This window comes from Diceros bicornis, chromosome 37 (assembly GCF_020826845.1).
Source record: "Diceros bicornis minor isolate mBicDic1 chromosome 37, mDicBic1.mat.cur, whole genome shotgun sequence".
NCBI classification, from domain to species: Eukaryota; Metazoa; Chordata; class Mammalia; order Perissodactyla; family Rhinocerotidae; genus Diceros; species Diceros bicornis.
In genome coordinates this window covers 8,866,454-8,883,359 of record NC_080776.1, presented here as the reverse complement: position 1 = coordinate 8,883,359, position 16,906 = coordinate 8,866,454, and the positions used below count along the sequence as shown (strand labels likewise).

Below are 16,906 nucleotides of genomic sequence, written 5' to 3'. Positions count from 1 at the left end.
CCTGGCACTCAGTAGTACCGTCAGCGTAGGCTCTTCATGATCACAGGCCTGAAACCAGGCTGCCAGAGTCTGCAATTAAGCCTAAAGACTTTGGACAAATCTTTGACTTGTCTGTAGGGAAAAGAATAGGGTGTTTGTGAACCTTAAATGAGGTAATAACATATAAGTTCTTACTACAGTGCCTGACATCTATTAAGTCCTCAATAAATGAGAGCTATTATTATTTTATTGCTTAAAAGTAAAGAACTGAGACAAGATAATTTTGCCCAAGTTGTTCATTTCATATGTATTACATTTGACTTCATTTCCAGTGCTGTTTATTTAGATCATTAGATGAGAGAAAGCCTAGAGATGGTATTTTGTTTTCTTTTTTGGCTTCTATTGCTAGTAAAAGTAGTATGATTATTTACTTTTCAAGAGGATATATAAGGGACTATAGTACAGAATAATTCATTTTATAAGTTAAATATATATTTTTAATAACGTAATTGTATACATTATATATTTTCTAATTTTCGATAGTTCTAGACCATTGAAAGCCTCTCAAATGGTGAATTCCTGCATCACCAGCACTTCTACACCTTCAAAGTGAGTTATATTTCTTGTGTACCCAAAATTTGTATTTTTAAGGATTTGGCTTACCTAATTTCCACAATTATCCCCTCCCTTTTTCTTTATTGTCTCTCTTTTTGCATGGTAACTGCTCTGTATTACTATACTTTGAAATTTTCCTGAATCTGCTTTGAAATTTTCCTGAATCTGCTTATAATCAAGGGTATAACAAGTTTTTAACAGTGAAACAAATTCAGATGATCCTCTCAAAATTTTGTTTTAAAACTTTTTAAATCATCTGTTAATATGTAATGTTTTCATCCCACAACTCTAGAAATTGACTGATGACAATGGATTTTAAGGATTGAAGGGATAAAATAACCCTGTTGGTATAAAGGGGTTCCTCAAAGATATGCATGGAGATCCCAAAATATCTTTTCACCTGTTGCTAGCCAGTCTGAGGCTTCTTGTCTTAGACACTGAACTGGAGCTATTTTGAAAGGGGACAGGAAAACACACTGGGATGTAGCTATTCTACAAATGTTTTATGTTTTTTGCTTAAGACCAAAAGTATGTCCAAGAAGTGAAGCAAATATCTTTTTTTTAGTATACCTCCTCCATGATTTAACTAGAACCACAGTTCCTGATTAGACAATTCTAAATGACTTCGTTGTCATTTGTCTTATTAAAATTAGTTTTTCTAAAAATTTGCCGTCCCAGAGTACTTTTACAGGGAGACGCTTTTGTTGTTTAAGGGCTTTTGGGGGGCTTATATAACCATAAAATGACATTTGGGAACTGCTATTTTCTTTTCCTCCTGTTAATTATTTTTCAGTGCAATTAAAACCAGATGACTAACATGACTAGAAATCTGAAATGGTACCGATATGAATACTCTTGCCCGTTCTCAAGATACAAATGAGCAATACCACTTGGCTGCTTAGAAAGTGAGCAAGTGATGCATTTACAAGATGAATATTTTTCATTACTACAGGCAAGCTGCCTTCTGTGAATATAGTAACTATTAATGGAATGCACTCTTTATGTACCAAATCACTATAGTTTCTAGAAAGAGATGGTTTCATTGGGCATCATTATACTTGGCATGGTCATCTGTTCTCCAGGGTCTACTGGTATGAGAGTTTGAGAGTTGGTCAATAAAGGATGATTAGGCCCTAGAAGACCTGTCATGCCGATCAAACTTAAAAGAGGCTGAGTCATGAACCAGAATACCACTGTTTCTTCTACAGTGTCCTTTGTCACATTTGACCCTGGTACATTAGTAGCCAGGTGTCACCCTCCTTCAGCAAAATATTTACGTGAATAAACAAATTAATATGTTCAGTTTTGCTTGGTGAGCATGAAATCAGAAATGAGGAATTAAGGTGGCTGATTGGCTTTCTGAGTTATACTAAAAACCCTTTCGAACACATCATGGGAGGCTCTTCAGGTGTTCCGGCTGGAGTGCAGTGATATCCTGGCTGCTCTCAGCCGCAGACCATGTTGGGCTTATCACTGACCACGTGCCTCTTTTCTTTGATCTACATTGCTACGCAACCCTCCTGATTTCCATTGTGGCCTCTTACTTCTTGGTGCCATCATTCTATATGTTTATTTACAGTTTTCACATTTAGATTAGTTGCATTTTCTAATTTCCATTTTACATTTTTTTTTAGTATAGCATATGAATTTATGTTAACCTCCATTGAAGAAAGTTCATGCTCTTTGACCTTTACCACTTTTTCCTTTAGTTTATTTCCAGCTCACTGAGAAGACAACACAGTAACACCTTACTTATCTGGTATCATTGAAGAATATTTGACATTCCATATAAATGAATTTTTATATAACTGAAGCTTGCCTTTTTAAGCATTAATCTTTAAAAATGTTTAACCATTTTAGATGGCTATATTCTCTGTAACCTTACAGAATTCCTCATTTTCTTAAATAAAATATACTGAAGGTAATTTAAGTCTATTGTATTGACTTAAAATCAGCATTATGAGTATTAGTTATTGCACTGTGTTCTAATATGATAATGCCCTCAGAGGCTCTTAATTCTTACAAGACAGTTTCCCTTTATGTTAAATGACTTTGTAGTTCTTTATTGCCCTTTTTGTGGTTATTCTCTCTCATTTCTTAGCTCTCATTTCTTGACGACCTTAACTACGTTATTTTATACACCATTTCCTGGGAAAGAAGGGTCCCTGTCTAAAGAGTAAAGTGCATGGGCTTTGAAACTCCTGCCTTCCTCAGAAGCCTTTTTTCTTACTTTTGAATTTCTGTGTCCTGGAAGGTAGAAGTTGCCAGAAGTCTGACCTACATATAACTGGATAAGTGGAATGTTACTGTTAATTTTAAAGTACACAGATCATAATTCGAAAGATCAAAAATTATTCCTTGTGCACTCTGTTGTCAGCATTTCTTCATTGCTATGTCTGCATGCACTTGCTTTATAAAGACAGTAACAGACTTCTTGGGGTTGATCATTAAAAGAAAAAAGGCACAAAGTGATGGGTTTACTGATGTATAATAGCACACAAGTTGTCTAATTTTCAAAGCATGGCTCTTTTGGAGTGGGGCAAAGGTAATGCTTAAATATACCTCTTTTGATACATTGTTTTTTCTCTTTTAAATCGTTTTCCATAATGGAAAAGCTTTTTGTTTTATTTTGGTATTTATACATCAAAAGAATAACTAGGACAAATGTTTATTTATCAGACTTACATAGGATTTTTTTCCTTAAATTACAGGAATTTCACCCTCAAATCCAAGAGCTCCGTTGCTTTATGCCTTGATTCAGACAGTGAGGATGAGCTAAAACGCTCTGTGGCCCTTAACCAGAGACTTTGTGAAATACCAGGCAGTGAACAGCAGCAGGAAGACCTGGAAAAAGTAAGCAATATCTCATCAAAATATCTGACGAAGATTTGTATAGCAAAGATATGAAATACCTTGCTGTTCAAACAAATGCCTTTCATAACCAGCATCAGCAAACTTAGTAAATATACAAGATAGATCATAAACTGAATGGGTATGTTCAAATACTAGTTTTAAAGAGTGTGCTTTCTGTAGCCACAAAACCAGTCTGTTTAAAGATGGATTGAGACTTTTTTTTTTTGAGGTATAAATTGACATATGATGTTGTATTAGTTTCAGGTGTACATTCGATATTTGTATATATTGTGAAGTGATCACAGTAAGTCTAGTAAACATCTGTCACCATGCGTAGTTACAAAAAAATTTTTTTTCTTATGAGGAGGACTTTTAAGATTTACACTCTTAGTAACTTTCAAATGTATAATACAACATTATTAACTATAGTCACCATGCTATACATTATATCCCCATGAATTATTTATTTTGTAACTGGAAGTTTGTGCCTTTTGACCCCCTTCACTCATTTCACCCACCTCCCCTGCCTGCCTCTGCCAATCTGTATCTGTGAGCTTGGTTTTTTTGGTTTGTTTGTTTTTTAGATTCTACATAAAAGTGAGATCATATGGTGTTTGTCTTTCTCTGCCTAACTTATTTTACTTAGCATAATGCCCTCAGGGTCCATCCATGCTGTTGTAAGTGGCAAGATTTCATTCTTTTTTATGGCTGAATAGTATTCCAGTATATACGCATAGACACATACCACATCTTCCTTATCCATTCATCCATTGATGGACACTTAGGTTGTTTCCAGATTGAGACTTTTCTTTCTTTCTTTTTTTTTTTTTGTGAGGAAGATTAGCCATTGGCTAACATCCATTGCCAATCCTCCTCTTTTTGCTGAGGAAGATTGGCCCTGAGCTGACATCTGTGCCCATCTTCCTCTACTTTATTTGTGGGATGCCTGCCAAGCATGGCTTGACAAGCAGTGCTTAGGTCCGCGCCCGGGATCTGAACCTGCAAACCCCAGGCCACCAAAGCAGAGTACGCAAACTTAACCACTACACCACTGGGCCGGCCCCCCAGGATTGAGACTTTTTTTTTTTTTTTTTTTGGTAAGAAAGATTGGCCCTAAGCTCACATCTGTTGCCAATCTTCCTCTTTTTGCTGAGGAAGATTGGCCCTGAGCTAACATCTATGCCCATCTTCCTCTATTTTTTTATATGTGGGATGCTGCCACAGCATGGCCTGATGAGTGGTGCACAGGTCCGCGCCTGGGATCCGAACCTGAGAACCCTGGGCCGCCAAAGCGGAGCACGTGAACCTAACCAGTATACCACTGGGAGACTTTTAAGAAGTGAAAATTTTACATAAATTGCTTTCTCCTGTTAGCCTTCAGAGCTACTTTTGCACATTGGTCCTCAAATAATTACTTGCTTTATTTTGGTACTAACTGTTAATATGGGGGAACCGTAATAAAGATTTTACGTCAACAGGCTGTCCAGGTAATCTAAAGGTTTAAATAATGCGTGTGAAGGCATAGCTACATCATTCTATCTTGACGTATAATGATAGTTAATACTTGGAAGATATAAGCTTTTCTGGGAGTTTGCGTCATCTCATGTGACTGATTTTAAACCTCCCGTTTGGTAAGATAACGTAATTATTTTAGTAGGTTTTTTTTTTAATCTGACTCGTTTCCCATCTTACTTTAAAGCTAGAGGTAGTCTGTGGTTGCTCACCTTGTTTGAGAAATGACAAAGTCAGAAATTCTCCCAGAAATGAGAGAAAGTTATTCAGAATATAACTTCTGAATATTTATATAATCTTGATGTAGTTTTTATTTTTCTCATTTATTAAAAAAATGAACAAGACCTGCCAACATTTAAAAAGGAATATTAGGTGTAGTGACAGAATATTTACAGTATGATCCAACTTATCTGGAAGAAAATACACCAAAAATACTTGTAGTAATTATCTCTGAGTGAAGGATTTTGAGTGAATTTTATTATTTTTATGTATCCAAATTTCTAGAAGGAGCATACTTAACACTTATTATGATCAAGAAAATAAACATGTATCCTTATATAGTTATTATTAATAGAAAATTAGGCTTGCCAGTAAGTTTATATATTGGTTATTGATTGTTAAATAAGCAAAGCATCAAAGAAAGGAAACTTTTTGGAAATAAAATAAACTTCTCCCTTTAAACTCTAAGATTGCTATATTTGTAGGCATCCTGGTTTCCCCTAAAAGTAACTCTCTTCTTCAGGATTCAAAATCGTGCAAAATAGAGCCTGATAAATCCGAATTGGAAAACTCAGGATTTGACGGAATGAGCGAAGAAGAGCTTCTGGCAGCTGTTTTAGAGATAAGTAAGAGAGAAGCTTCACCGTCTCTGAGTCATGAAGATGATGATAAACCAACCAGCAGCCCAGATACTGGATTTGCAGAAGATGATATTCAAGAAATGCCTGAAAATCCAGACCCTATGGAAACTGAGAAGCCCAAAATAGTCACAGAGCCAGGTAGGTTTAATGAAGACAAACATCTGTTAAACAAGGCACAACTGTGTTCCAAAGCCTCGTAGTGACAAATGGCTTCTAAATAATTGGAGGTGAGATGGCCCTGTAGAACAGAGCTAATAATATTTTCATGCTTTTTTTTTTTTTTTTTTTGGTGAGGAAGATTAGCCCTGAGCTCATGTCTGCTGCCAATCCTCCTCTTTTTTGCTGAGGAAGACTGGCCCTGGGCTAACATCCGTGCGCATATTCCTCTACTTTGTATGGGACTACGCCACAGCAAGGCTTAGACAAGCAGTGCGTCGGTGTGCACCCGGGATCCGAACCTGCGAACCCCAGACCGCCACAACGGAGCGCGTGCACTTAACCACTACGCCACCAGGCAGCCCATGCTTTTTTTTTTAACAATTTGAAAAATGAGAAGTAAATATTGTGAGTAGTACCCAAAGACTGGTGGTAAAGTATGCCATATCCCTTTAGGTGTGCATCAAAAGAAAAGTTAGTATTCTTACACGTGTTTAATAAATGTTTGTGTTAGTTTTTGGTCACTTTTCTCTCATCACTGCTGTCTCAGAATTTGTATAGTTCTTTCTTCATTTTTCTATATCTGAACTTATACCAAGTTTTAGTGTATAAATAATTCAATTTTTCCATTCTCCTTTGGGTTCTTCCCTTCATAATGGTAGAAAGACCACTGAACCAAGAGATCAGGTCTTGGGCCTCTAGTCTTGGCTATACCATCTACTAGCTATGAATTTCTAAATAGGTAATTGAACCTCTTTGAAACTCAATTTTCTTAACTCTGTATGGGGCTCTACCAGACATACTTCAGAAGGTTGTGAGTAGAGTATTAGATAGTATATACATATAATATAAACTACTATACAGATAAAAAATTATTTTTGTGGTAGTAATTCTTCATATTTTGTTATTTCTCAGGTTATTGGTGGGAACAACAGAGCTGAGCTTCCTTGCCTTGCACTATGAGTATTTTAAGATTTTTAGGTAGAAAATTTTTCCTACCTCTTCCTATGACCAACTCTGATTTTTTCTTCTGATATCCCTAATACCTATATCTATCTATCTGTCTATCTCTGTAGCTACTGTGTTTCAGTGCATGAAGCCTAGGATTTTGGAGATGAAGAGAATAGTAGTATATCACAAAATTATTTGCTATATTCTTGGGGTTAAGGCCTCTTCAATTTTGAATTATTTTATATGCAAGTGAAGTAAAAATTAGTATATCCTCAATTTAACTGGAAACAAAAAGCTGATGATTTTTGTATGTAGGCATTCCTTTTTTTTTTTCCCTCTCGATGCAGGTATCCTTATGAAATCCCCTTCTCTTATTAAACTTATAATCACTGCCCTTAGATATTGTTGGTTAATATTAGTGCTTTTGTCCCTTGCCAGTTTATTTCCTGCTTTCAGCTCTTCCTTTCAATTCTTTGCTCAGTCCTGTGTCTCCCTAAAATTAACAAAGGAAGTTATTCTTATGTACTATTAGTTCTGGATTATCTGTGCCCATGGAGGAGAACACTGAGGTTATCAAAATCCTTAATAATCACAGGTGGTTTATAACTGTAGTAGCTTTGGGAAGAGCAAGCTTGTTCATAAGTACTTTATATCCTTATATAAGATCCTCTATTCTTTAGCTACCATCTTCCCCAGTTGGTTGCAGGCCATTGTTGTGTTTTCTGCTGTTTTAACCTCACCATTTCATTTGCCTTCTTACTGTAACTGAAACCTAAAGACATTGCTTGTCCTGCAATTCTTTTTTTTTTAAACTTATAGAGAATATTGAGCCAAAACAAAAGTAGAGAGATGAGTATAATGAACCTTCCCCCCAGTGTCAATGATAATATTAATAAAAAGCCAGTCTTGTTTCATCTATATCCCAGTTTCCTTCTCCACCCCATCCCCTGGATTATTTAGAAGTGAATCCCAGATACTAGATCATTTCATCAGTAAGGATTTCAGTATCTCTAAAAGATAAGAACTCTTTTTTTTAAAAAACATGTCCTCAATCCCATTATCATACTTTAAATATTAACAGTAATTCTAAGGAATGATTAGATATGATCAAATTCTCCATAAGGTTTTTATTTTGAAAGTTTTCAAATCCAGAGAGAAGTTGAAGAATAAAACAATGAACTCTTGAATACCCTTCACCTAGATTCATGAATTAACATTTTATCATGTTTACTTTCTCTCTCCCCGGCCCCCAGTGTATGTGCGTGTAGTTGTGCAGCAGTTACCCCAAAATTAGTGCCGTAAAACAACAATAATTTTAATATCTCTCATAATTCTGTGGATTGACTGGTGTTGGCTGGTAGTTCTTCTCCTCCATGTGATGTTGGCTGGGGTTTGACGAGGCTGCAACATCCAAGATGGCCCACCTTGGCACCTTGGTTGTGTTGGTTAGAAGGGTCAGCTGGGGTGGCTAGATATCCTCTCCGTTACTCCCTTCCCCTCACTCCTGTCTCCCTCCCCCTCTTCTCTTCCTCTTTTCAAGTCTTCCTGTAGTCTCCCCCTCTGTGTGGTCTCTCCAGCAGCGTAGCCAACCTTCTTACATAATAGCTCAGGGTTCCCAAAAGCGCAAAAGGGGGAGCTGCCGGGCCTCCTTAACGTTTAGGCACAAGGTTAGCACAAAATCGATTCTACCACATTTTCTTGGTTAAAGCACTCACAGGATCTGCCCAGATTCCCTGTGAGGGAGACTACACAAGAGTAAGAATACCAGTAGGCATGGTTCATTGGAGACCATCTTTGGAGACTACACGCACACACTTTTCTTTTTGAATGGAACCATTTGAAATTGCAGGTATCATGACACATTCTTTTTTTTTTTTTTTTTATAATTTTATTTATTTATTTATTTATTTTCCCCCAAAGCCCCAGTAGATAGCTGTACATCATAGTTTCACATCCTTCTAGTTGCTGTATGTGGGACGCGGCCTCAGCATGGCCGGAGAGGCGGTGCGTCGGTGCGCGCCTGGGATCCGAACCCGGGCCGCCAGCAGCGGAGCGCACACACCTAACCGCTAAGCCACGGGGCCAGCCCTCATGACACATTCTAAAACGCTTCAGAATCTCCTAAGTATATGGAAATTTTCCTACATAACAATTACCACACTTAAGAATATTAACAGTAATTCCATATATAATTCCAATTTAGAGCCCACATACACATTTCCCCAATTGTCTCAAAAATATTTTTTTATACTTTCTGTTTTTTTAACCCAGAACCCAGTGTTTACCCACTGCATTTGGTAGTTAGGTCTCTTTAGTCTCTAGTCAAGGCCAGTTTTTCTTTGAAAGGCTCCCAGTATGGATTGTGCTACTGTTCTTTAAGTGTAAGCTGTTTTTCCCCCATACCCTAAAACTTCAGAGCCTGGAGATGGGATAGCTTTTCTCCTTGTTACCCACTGCCATTTCCAAGTGCTTGACTCCTTTCATCCTACAAAAATCCCAGCTCTTTTTGAAGTACATGACGTCAGACTGCCACCTATTATCTTTTTCTATAGCTGTCTTTTACCTTCCAGTCACTCCCATCAACATTCTTAGGGACTTCACCATCCTCATAAATGATCCAACAACAGCCTAGTTTCTCAGTTCCTGAGCTTAATTCAAAAGATCTTTTCTTCTACCCCATCTTATCACTGACAGAAGTCATACCCTAGACCAGTGCTTCTCAATGTGTGTCCCCAGACCATCAGAATCATGTGGGAACTTGCTAGAAATGCCATTCTTGGCCCCACCCCAGACCTACTGAATGAGAAACTCTGGATGTGGGGCTCAGCATTCTGGGTATTGATTCCAAGTGATTCTGATGCATGCTAAAATTTGAGAACCACTTCCCTAGACTTTGTTGTCATCAGTAACTGTACCACTCATGAAATCTTGATTTTAAATATCTCTGTGACCTGTCTCTCCTTCCAGCTCACCTAGTGTTATATTCTTATTTCAACAATTACTTGATCTCATTATCATTAAGACTTCCAATCCTTTGACTTCTACTTTTTTGCTATTCATCACCTCCCTCTTGTTATCATTTCCTTCCCCAGCCTATGTTCCATATTTTAGTACTCTTTTATCTCCTTCCTCTCTTTTCGTCTGTCACAGTAGCCTGACAAAACCCCAACTGAACTAGCTTCTTATTCCATGCCTATACCCAAGCAGCTGAAGATTGCTGGAGAAAAATCACAAAACTGCAGACTAGACTTTCCTTAAATTCATGACTACACTCTTAAACGGGCCCCAAGTGCTACTAGTCATTTGTTATACTTGCTTAGTAAATTTCTTTTCTGGGTTTCTGTGATCTCTTCCTCAGATCTGCCGTTCTCCTTCCACACATACTCTGAGTTCATAACTTAGCTGTATACTTTTCAAAGAAAATAGATGCAATCAGATGAAAACTCTGCCTTCACTTTTGTTATGGAGGAAATATCCCTGTTCTTATTTAAGGCCAGTCCCTCCGTTCATTTCTAAAATGTCAGCCACTGTGCCTTCCAAAGACCTTCTCTGTTGAAGTTGTACTCTTTCTCTTCTGCATCAAGTCTTCCCTCTCTTCTAAATTATTCCCCTTGTAGCTTCATATTACCCATCTTTGAAAACCCTCTTAGGACCTTACGTGCCCCTCCAGCTACTGCCCCATTTCTTTGCTCCCCTCATAGCAAAATTCTCTGGAAGAATTGTTTTATTCCTTCTCTCTGCTTTCTTACCACCTCCCATTCTCTTGTCAGCCCTCTCCAGGTGGGCTTTCCTCCTCACCATGCCACTGAAAGGGTGTTTATCAAGTTTACATGAACAGTATTTCACACAATCCACCACTCCCTCCTTAACATTTGAAACCTTATAAACTTTTTTCTATGAGCTTCCCTGACAGCACACTGGTTGGGTTTTTTGTTCCTATTAAACCAACTAGTTATTTCAGGTTTATTTTTTTTTTTTTTTGCTTCCCTCCTCAGAACTCTAATTGTTGGAGTATTCCCAGGATGCTGTCCTTAGCTCTCTTCTTTCCTACGTAAGCTCTCTTCCTAAGTGATCTCATATAGTACCACAGCCTCATATACTGATGAAATATCAAATTCATATCTCTAGCCTGGATCTCGTCCCTATCTTTAAACTTGTATATTGAAATGCCTACTTGAAATGTCCGTTTGACTAATTTTTATTCCCCTTTCCCCCCTGCCCATATGCCTTCCTCATATAAATCCAGTTGTTCAGGCCAAAAAACATCTCCCTTGATTTTTTGTTGTGTTTCATACCTCACATTCAGTCCATCAGTGAGTCTAGTCAGCTATACCTCCAAAATATGTCCTGAATCCAACCATTTATCAGCATTTTCATACTACAACTCTAGTCTTCCATCTCTCACTTGGGCCACTACAGCTGAGTCCTAATGTCTCTTCCTCCACTCTTGCCCTCTCCACACCTTCTTTCATGAACAAAGAAGCTCAAGTAATCTTCCTGAAGCGTAAATGACATTGTCACTCTTGTGTTTCAAACTTGTTGTGACTCCACATTACGCTCAATCCAAGCTTCTTACCATGGCCTGTCTCCACTCCCCCTCTTTCACTTTACTATTTTAGCCATACTGGCATTCTCTCTCGCTGTTCCTCAGATATGCTAAGCTCATTATCATCTCAGAGCCTTTGCATTTAAGCTCCTTGAGGGCAAGGGCCATCTTGTCTTAATTATGACTGTATCCCCAGCTTCTACGGCAGTGCCTGCCATGTAGTGATCCCATTCACTGAAATATAGAATGTAGGAAAGGAGCAGGTTTCAGTTGGAGTTGGGGGAAGAAGTAGATGATATATTTAGTATAAGAGTGTTGAGTTTTAACACATGGTTCCCCTTTGATCCATGGTGCAAATTCCTTAAAAGTGTATTATGACTGTGTGGTCATATTTGTTCCCATAAATCTTAAGTTGTTTTTATATCCATCTGATAATCTTGTCCTGAAGACAAATGTATATTGATTTTAGCATCTCGAAGTCAACTTTCTTGATCTGTTTTCTATCACATGGATTAATTACTAGTGTAATTCCAGGGTTGTGTGAGGTATATAGGTACATTGAGTGCTGAAAAAGTTAAGAAAAATTGTACCGGGGCTGGCCCCACGGCATAGTGGTTGAGTTCGCATGCTCCACTTCAGTGGTCTGGGGTTCACAGGTTCGGATCCTGGGTGTGGACCTACACGCTGCTCATCAAGCCATACTGTGGCGGCATCCCACATACAAAATAAAGGAAGATGGGCTCAGATGTTAACTCAGCAACAGTCTTCCTCAAGCAAAAAGAGGAAGGTTGGCAACAGATGTTAGCTCAGGGCAAATCTTCCTCAGGAAAAAAAAAAAACTTGTACCTGTCACCTTTTTTTATGAGTATGTTTTGATAATAAAAGTAATGATACTCATCGTATGTCCTAACATAGCAGCCTCAACTCCCAAATCTTTCTTCCACTTGAAATGCTCAGCATCAGCCAACTTGGAATGTCTTAGTTCCAAATTTCCTAAAGAAGTAATCTGATTGGTTGACTCAAATATCCATTCTTGGTCCAGTAAGCTAAGGCCAAAGAGACAGGCAAGGTCATATAGGCTTCAGAGCTGCCCCTTCCAGGCTATGGAAATGACTTTTTCTCTAAGAACGGAGGAAAAGAAGAAATTATTGACATCTCTAGTATAATTTTTTTAAATTGGGATCATACTGCTTTTTGCACTTACTGTATCCCATGGTTCTTTTCCTCTTTTAGTGAATATTCAGAGTTAGTTTTAATGGTAAATATTCAGTCAGTAATTCAGTTCAATTAAAAAATGATGACTGGGGCCAGCCCTGTGGCATAGCAATTAAGTGCGCGTGCTCTGCTGCTGGCGACTGGGGTTCGGATCCTGGGCGCGCACTGATGTACTGCTTGTCAGGCCATGCTGTGGCGGCGTCCCATATCGAGTAGAGAAAGATGGGCATGGATGTTAGCCCAGGGCCAGTCTTCCTCAGCAAAAAGAGGAGGATTGGCATGGATGTTAGCTCAGGGCTGATCTTCGTCACCAAAAAAAAAAAAAAAAATGATGACTAGTTGCTGATTCAGTCTAAAACCAAGATGCTGTAAGCTTCAGAGTTGTGCTGTGGAAAAGTATCTTATCATTTAAATGGTTAAAATGCAGTATAAGGGCAGTTAAAGAGCATATACTAATTTTAAAACAATCCATATAAAATTAATCTGTAAAGGTAATTCCTTTTGGCCAGTTAAATTCTTTTTATGAGAATTTCCTTAACTTGTTGAGAATTTTTGCTTTGGTAAAGAGTTTGAGATGGAAGGAAGGGAGGGAGGACCATCTTCTCCCCACTCTTACGTGTATTAAAAATTATAATGAGGGGGCCGGCCCGGTGGCGCAAGCGGTTGAGTGCGCGCGCTCTGCTGTGGTGGCCCAGGGTTCGCGGTTCGGATCCCGGGCGCGCACTGACGTACTGCTTGGCAAGCCATGCTGTGGCAGCGTCCCATATAAAGTGGAGGAAGATGGGCACGGATGTTAGCCCAGGGCCAGTCTTCCTCAGCAAAAAAAGAGGAAGATTGGCAGGTGTTAGCACAGGGCTGATATTCCTCACCAAAAAAAAAAAAAAAATTATAATGAAATTCAAATAAGCAGAACAAAATCATGACCACACTGGTTATTCCAGCTAGTCATAGTCTAGAGATTGAGAAAGAACAAAAAGAAATGAAATATAATTTTTTTCTTATCTCCCTGGATGAGTGTTTTAAACATATATGTTGTCATATACTTGTGTTAAACATGAGATGTTTGTTACATATTTTATATAGCTCTTTTGATACAGAATATGTACAAAGCTTATTTGATCATTAATGTGAAAACACACTCATTTGACATACAGTGTAATAAATGGGAAAATCTCAATATTAATCCTTCTAGTCTAATTCTTACTTCATTTACTCTAAACAATACTTTATTCCTAGTACTTGGTCATATGACATTATGACCTATGATGTGGCTATTTATTCTTCTCCATCCTTAACCATAGTGCTTCTGATGATTGGTTAAGTTTCAAAACAATTGCTGTAGATCAGTGGTTCTCACCTAAGGGCAGTTTTGTCCCCCAGGGGACATTTGACAATGTCATTTTTGGTTGTCACAACTGGGGAGGGGAGTGCTACTGGCATCTAGTAGGTAGAGGCCAGGGATGTTGCTAAACATGCTACAGTGCATGGGACAGGCCCCACCCCCAACAAAAAATTGTCCCACCCAGAATTTCGATAGTGCTGAGATTGAGAAACCCTGATCTAGTTACAGTAAGGTGAAATTGTATGTCCCAAGCAAGTTATGTATGAAGTTAGGATAAATTACTCTCTGAGCAGTAGATGTCACTCTAGTCCAGAGATTTCAGTTTATTAGAGAGGATTTCCCAGTTACGTTATGTTCTGCTTCCTCAGATCCTGCCAGTTTTACTGAGATCACTAAAGACTGTGATGAGAATAAAGAAAACAAAACTCCAGAAGGATCTCAAGGGGAGGTGGATTGGCTCCAGCAGTATGACATGGAGCGTGAAAGGGAAGAGCAAGAGCTTCAGCAGGCCTTGGCTCAGAGCCTTCAGGAGCAAGTAAGAGATGTTTATATTGCTGCCTTCTCCATGCTTGTCTTTCCCAAGAGATAGAATAATAATAATAATAATTAATATGTGTAATGAACACTTATAATAATGAACACTTTCTAATGTGTCAGGCATTGTTCCAGGTGATTTACGTACAGTAAGTCATTGATCCACCAAAAGAAACAAAAAAACTTTTTTGGGGCTTTGCCTTGAGTTTGAAACAGAAACATTGATAGTTGTGTTTTGTTTTTTTAAAATCCAAATGCAACAAAATGTATTCCTGTCTCCTCCCATTACTGTAAGTTATTGCATGCTAAAGCAAGATGGGTTATTAGAGATCATCCTCAGTCCAACTTTATTTTGCATATAGTAGAAACAGCCAGCATATCACCATGAATTTATTATTAATATTTGAAGACGGTGTATTTGTTTTGATCATTTTCTCACAATGTGAATCCTTTCCTGTGAACTATTTGAGCATAAAATTCTCCGGAATATGATCTGAAGTTTCAGATTTTATTCATAGACTAAGATGTATCTGCTCTTTTCTTTATGTAGTAATCTATTCTCCGCTTTTAATTTTTTATGCTTATATTGTATGCCAAAGCTGGTTGAGTTGCAGTGTTACAGTTACCTGACGTATCTGACTAAAAGGTGATATTTTCATGGTTGCCTAATCCTATGCAATCCAAGTTATGTTAGTAATAAAAATTTAGCAAGACTCCCTAGAATGAATGCATAGTTTTAGTGTTTGCAAATAGTCAGATTGAGAAATCTAATCTCTCTAGAACAGTGGGTCTCAATCTTTAACTGCACATTAATATTATCTGGGGAGTTTTAAGAAATCCTGATGCCTGGGTTGTTCTGTCCCTCAGAAATTCTGATGTAATTGATCTGGGTGTGGTCTGGGCATCTAGATTTCTTTTTTTTTCAATAAGGATTTTTTAAAACTTCCCTCGGTGATTCTAACGTGCAGCCAAGGTTGAGCACTGCTACTTTAACCACTTCAGAACCAGCTGTTCCTTGTCCTTTTATTTATAAGAAGCGTATCCCTAGCTGCCTTGTCGTCAAGATGTGTATATGTCAAATTATTTTACAAACAGTATATAGTAATCATTTGTCTTAGAAAACTTACTTTTAATGTGAAAGACCAAGGTCTGATTTCTTAACAATGGTGCAGAAAAAGAAGAAATTCAGCACACTTCTTTTTCATTGTTGAAAGACATATATCCTATTTCTTGTCAGCCGACCCAGTTAAAACTATCTTATTTTTCTCAAATATGAGGATAGGATTATAAGATGAAGTTTCTTTAGTTTGGTATACCTACATCATTCTATTAATAATTAAAGAGAGTCTTTTACCTTCTGGTTTCAGCATAGACTTTATATACTTGGATAAGTTTAAGTAATCATATTTCCTCTTAGGGAATATCTCTGTTGCTTTCTTGAACACAGTATTATTGCTCCCGGGACTATAATGCAGAATAGTTCATTCTGAGCTGCTTATGTACTTTAGTAACTTTAAAAAAAAAGTCTAGAATTGAGAAAAGTATAAAATAATTATGCTTAAATTATATTTTTTCCTTATTCATACATCATTATAAATTATCTTTTCTGTGAAGATGAGAGGGGAAATTTTTTATAATCAGCATTTTCCTATTCTTTTTTTTAATTAGTCATCTAGTTGAGACATTTTCAGAGGTATTATTTTTTCTAAGAGAACCTGAGATATATTAGAATAACAGTCAACAGCATTCATTTAGTATTTACCAAGCTTCTGTTATGTGTCTTGGTTTCTTTAGCAAGAATAAAAATAGATATCTGTGAATAATGTCCTGTGGAAATATTGTTTATCTTGCTGTCATAGACTTAGGGTCAGTGGTGTGCTAGAGCCAGCTCACTGTCAGCTTAGGAGAGCCAACTGTGCACACCTCTTCCCAACTCTGCGTTCAGCTTCGTAGTGGAACTCACACTTGGCCATGGGGATAGTATTTATACCATGGAAATTGTGACGTGCTGTAAATCAAGGAAAAGAAAGGAACAGTCAGCTAAGTATCGCCTGTATGCCAGGTATTTCATCAACATAAGACAGGGAATTGCATCATAATGTCACATCGAATGGTTTTCCTTGGCAAGCCAAATGCCACTGACTAGAGGAGAGAGCATTTAAGCCTTTTTAATCCCCAAGGTTGTGTTTTAGGAGGACAGTTTTGAAAAAAATAAAGAACTTCCCCACATCCCTCAAGAGGTCATATTCCAAACATCCATAAGATTATGGAACACATTATTTGCAAATACTTCCAGAGCAGCTGATTTTATTCTCATTAAATAAATTTGATCAATACCTCTTT

The 16,906-nt window shown here is 37.7% G+C and overlaps 1 protein-coding gene across 9 annotated transcripts in view; it reads left to right on the top strand.

The window, feature by feature from the left end:
* The window catches only part of USP37 (ubiquitin specific peptidase 37), an 89,770-nt gene that overhangs the window by 58,345 nt on the left and 14,519 nt on the right, over positions 1–16,906 (top strand). For 8 of the 9 annotated variants that reach the window (XM_058532986.1, XM_058532985.1, XM_058532989.1 and 5 more), the window contains 4 exons: positions 523–588; positions 3,306–3,447; positions 5,702–5,957; positions 14,398–14,564. In XM_058532986.1, the coding sequence (XP_058388969.1) occupies positions 523–588; positions 3,306–3,447; positions 5,702–5,957; positions 14,398–14,564 (631 nt within the window). The remainder of the gene's footprint in view (positions 1–522; positions 589–3,305; positions 3,448–5,701; positions 5,958–14,397; positions 14,565–16,906) is intronic. The other variant, XM_058532988.1, reaches the window with a different exon arrangement.